This window comes from Epinephelus moara, chromosome 3 (genome assembly GCF_006386435.1).
Source record: "Epinephelus moara isolate mb chromosome 3, YSFRI_EMoa_1.0, whole genome shotgun sequence".
Taxonomy (NCBI): domain Eukaryota; kingdom Metazoa; phylum Chordata; class Actinopteri; order Perciformes; family Serranidae; genus Epinephelus; species Epinephelus moara.
Window position 1 is genome coordinate 677,532 of NC_065508.1, and position 4,263 is coordinate 681,794.

Below are 4,263 nucleotides of genomic sequence, written 5' to 3' on the forward strand. Positions count from 1 at the left end.
GTACAGCTTTACTTGAGAGGGGGTCATGTCCCCCCTGTCCCCCCCGGGATTTCCGCCCCTGTCACCTACAATACCTGCACCTACTGTAATTGAGCATCCACAGAAAGGGGCTGTGCAACATTTTTAGAGCAAAAAAGAGCAGGTTTGAGTGTTTAGAGCAGGGTTGTAGTGCTGCTGGAGTAAACCTGAACTCTGCTACTTTTTTCTCCAATGGAGGAAAAAGAATCATTATATTGATATAGAATAGAGAATAGAAATAACTTTATTCATCCCTAAGGGAAATTCAGCAATAGTTACATAGTTTGCATAAGCTCGCTGAAATAATAAAAAAAAAAGCTTGAAAATCTAATCTAATCATTATCATGGTGGTGTAATGTGCCATGTATAAACATGCCCTTTTATGGTGCATCCAATACTTAGCTATTAAAAAAATATTGACAGATTCAAATATTTATACATCGTGTTTGTTTCCAAGGTGGATGGTCTTGCTCAAAAAGTTACAAAATTATCCTTTGTGGCTAATAAAATTGTCTGTACAATTAAAATAATACAGATAACTAGCCAGGATGTTTCAGTCATACTTGTCCGTAAGCAACTAGTTCACCTCGCTGCTATGGACAGGTGCCGTACAGTGATTTAGCATTATCTAGCTAACATGATGGTAGAAGGATTCATGGGTAACAGTTAAAATAAATTAGCCTAAATAGTTAGCTTTAATTACCAAGCAATAATTTTGCAGCCTCTTTGTAGTAACTCTGAGGACCCCCTGGGGGTCACAGACCCCCTGGAAGACCCAGACTCTAAGCCACTGGTCAAATCCTACACTCTGGCCCAACCATTGCTCTCTCCTGCTTCTGGACGAGAAGGTGTCCTTTCCTTCTGAGGACCTTGAGGGTCACTTATCTCAGTCAAGGCTCTTCTCTGTTTTGGACCGACAGTGGTGAAATAAACTCAGCACTAAAGTCAGGACAGCAAAATCACTGCCCATCATTCACTGCAGGTTGAAAACCACCTTTTCAGAGAGCCCCTTGACACCCCATGCTAGCACTACAATCTCATATCCCACTTCTTAAAAAGAGTGAAAATGTGATGTATTTCTCTAGCAAGCTTATAGCTGTTAATTTGGAAGGGTTGCACTTCCCTTTCTTGATGACATCTCACCTTGTTTCTTTTGAGTTTGAATGCACTTATTTTCAGTGGCATTGAACAGAAGCATAAACCAGTGAGGACAACCAATGTAGGTTACCCTAGGCAAATACACTGAAAGTTTTGGTCAAGCTGCCAAGTATCTGCTTTTTGTTTGTGTGAGGGTAGGATTCAAAGGTACAGTAGGTCAGGGTTAGAGAATGGAGTCACCTAGATTGTAGTCATAAAGTGGTACAAAGCACATGCAATCGTTTGTCAGTAGCTTGCAAAGATTTATTGATACACTTCATGATATTTGTAATTTGAACTCAGAACTTGCGCAGTGTAAATAGTTGTAAGGTTCATATTTAGTTTTTTAAGTTTTACTGATGAAGTTCCAAATACAAACTTTGATATGATTTTCAATTAATAAGTCCACTAATAAATGAATGAGTTTATACTTTACATTGTAATACATCTGATTAGACTTGTTTACACCAGGGAACAAAGGCTGTGTGAATGTAGTAATTGTTAAGATCTGGTGTAAAAACAGTATTAACATCTTAAAAGAACTTTACCTAGACTGTAAATCTATGAACATGTTTATCGAATACCTTCACTCAAATTTATTAAAAAAAAAAAAAAAAAAAAATTGAGAAAGTGTTGGAACTGTGTGGAGGAGGACAGTGTTTGAAGTATATACTGTTTGAAAACCCCTTTTTCTATTGCATTTGACAACAATAGAAAAGACCTTTAACTTGAGTGTAGCATGTGCAGAGTAAAAGGAATTCCGAAAGAATACAAAATACTGTGGAAAGACTAAGCTACACAATATTATAATTATTCATATTTATATATATTGTAATTAATAATATAAAACACATAAACATTAAGCGCACCAATATCATCAGCAAGTGTAGCCAAATCAGACTGAAAGTTTAATGAAATGCTTTTTTTCTGATTTAAATTTCAAGAAATTAAGCTTTGATTCAAATTAATATGAACATCCTTATCAAGAATAATTCTTGAATGATTTAATGTAGCCTAGGATGAGACCTCAGCCTTGGCTGGGATGATCGATAGTTTCAACCGACAACATAGATGGTACATGAGGATGGATCTGATCGCCTGGTCTCTGATGCCATAGATGAGAGCGCTTAGACATCTGGGAAAAAGTATAATACAAACATAAAGAATACTCCGGATACGCAAAATCTTTAATCTGTCATTGATATTTGAGATAGCTTTGAGCAAGGGGTTGTGTATAGTTGAAGAGAGACTGAGGCCCAGCTGCACCAGATGCAGCAGCACTGTGTTGTGGGCCTTGCGAGCTGAAGCTTTGTCTGTGGAGGCTGACCTGGCTGCTATCATCACACCAATATAGGAAGGCTGACCTGGCTGCTATCATCACACCAATATAGGAAGAAGTGACTGCCACACTAGCTGATACAAACAGAAAATAAGTGTACGCTTTGTCATAATCATCAGACGTTAAGTCAAGAAACATGTTTTCTTTGGCACAAAAATCTTTCATCTGCAGACTCTCCAGGTCTTTAAAAGGAAAATCAATAAACACAACATATAATACAAAAATCCACAATAAAACAACTACAACAACTAGTCAAACATAGTGACCTCTAAAGAAAAACAAGCACATGTCTCAGTCACCACATTCTTTATGATGCCCTTAAATTCATTAATGAATATAAGTGTATTGGTGGTGATTTGGTGGGTTGGATGTCATTGACAACTTGCAGCCAACAGCACTGGTATATTTTTTTTATCTGTAAAGCAATATTGAGGAAACTTCCAGCCTACCTCTGCACCCTTCTGTGTGTCAGCTCTGGTAGTTACCAGCTATGCTCCTCCAATTGTTACTTTTTAATGTACCCCAGGTTTTAGTAGATTTGGGGAAAACTGCATTTTCTTACCATGCACCATGTGTTGCCAACAATGGAAAATACATTTAACTAAAATGTAGTATATACAGAGTATGAATATTTTATAAAGAATACAAATCCCTTTGATAAAACTAAGCTGAACTTATTTTAGTATATTGGAATTATTGATATTAATTACACATATATAGAGTATACATTTCATCAGCCAGTATAGCAAAATTTATTTTTTTTCAAAATAAAATGCTTTTATTTATTTTCTGTTTGAGTTTCGAGAAATTGGGCTACTTTTAAATCAATATACATCTCTTCAATGTAGCCTAGGATGAGACATCAGCCTTGGCTGGGATGGTCCAAGTTTCAGTCGGCAACATAGATGGTACATGAGGATGGATCTGATGGCCTGGTCTCTGATGCCATAGATGAGAGCGCTTAGACATCTGGGAAAAAGGATTAAAGACACATAAAAAATACTCCAGATACGTATAATGATTACTCTGTCAGTGATTTTTGAGATGGCAGTAACCAAGGGGTTGTGTATAGTTGAAGAGAGACTGAGGCCCAGCTGCACCAGATGCAGCAGCAGTGTGTTGCGGGCCTTGCGAGCTGAAGCTTTGTCTGTGGAGGCTGACCTGGCTGCTATCATCACACAGATATAGGAAGAAGTGACTGCCACACTTGCTGATATAAAAAGAAAATAAGTGTACGCTTTGCTATAATCATCAGACACTGGACCAACAAACATGTTTTCTTCGGCACAAAAATCTTTCATCTGCAGACTCTCCAGGTCTTCAAAAGGAAAATCTAACAGTAACAGAACCCGAGTGAGAATATTTAGTGAACTGAAGGTCCAAACCACAGTGACAGCCACTGCTGTGTTTCTGATGGTGATGATGGCAGAGTGCCTCAGTGGGTAGCACACAGCTACATATCTCTCCAGAGACATCACCACCAGTGTGAGAGGGGAGATTTCATTTGTAAGATTAGAAAGCATGGCAAGAACACCACATACAGGATATGTTAGTCTTATTCTACAAGCAGCCAGTAGGTACAGTAACTGGCTCAGTGCCATCTGTACAGTGTCTGCAACAAGGAGGTTAAACAGAAGAATGTAACGAGAGGTCTCACGAAATATTGTTTTACTCCTCAAGGTGAATAACATGACCCCGTTAACGAAGAGAAACACACAGCATGGCATGGTAATTGGCGCAGAAAATAACACGATTTCCAGTATTGTCCG

General features: G+C 38.2%; 1 protein-coding gene across 1 annotated transcript in view; it reads right to left on the reverse strand.

Annotated features, from left to right (window-relative positions):
* Nucleotides 1-3,333: 3,333 nt before the first annotated feature.
* The window catches only part of LOC126388049 (odorant receptor 131-2-like), a 10,910-nt gene continuing 9,980 nt past the window's right edge, over nt 3,334-4,263 (reverse strand). The window contains exon 5 of the mRNA XM_050040940.1: nt 3,334-4,257. Coding sequence (XP_049896897.1) covers nt 3,334-4,257 — 924 coding nt within the window. The remainder of the gene's footprint in view (nt 4,258-4,263) is intronic.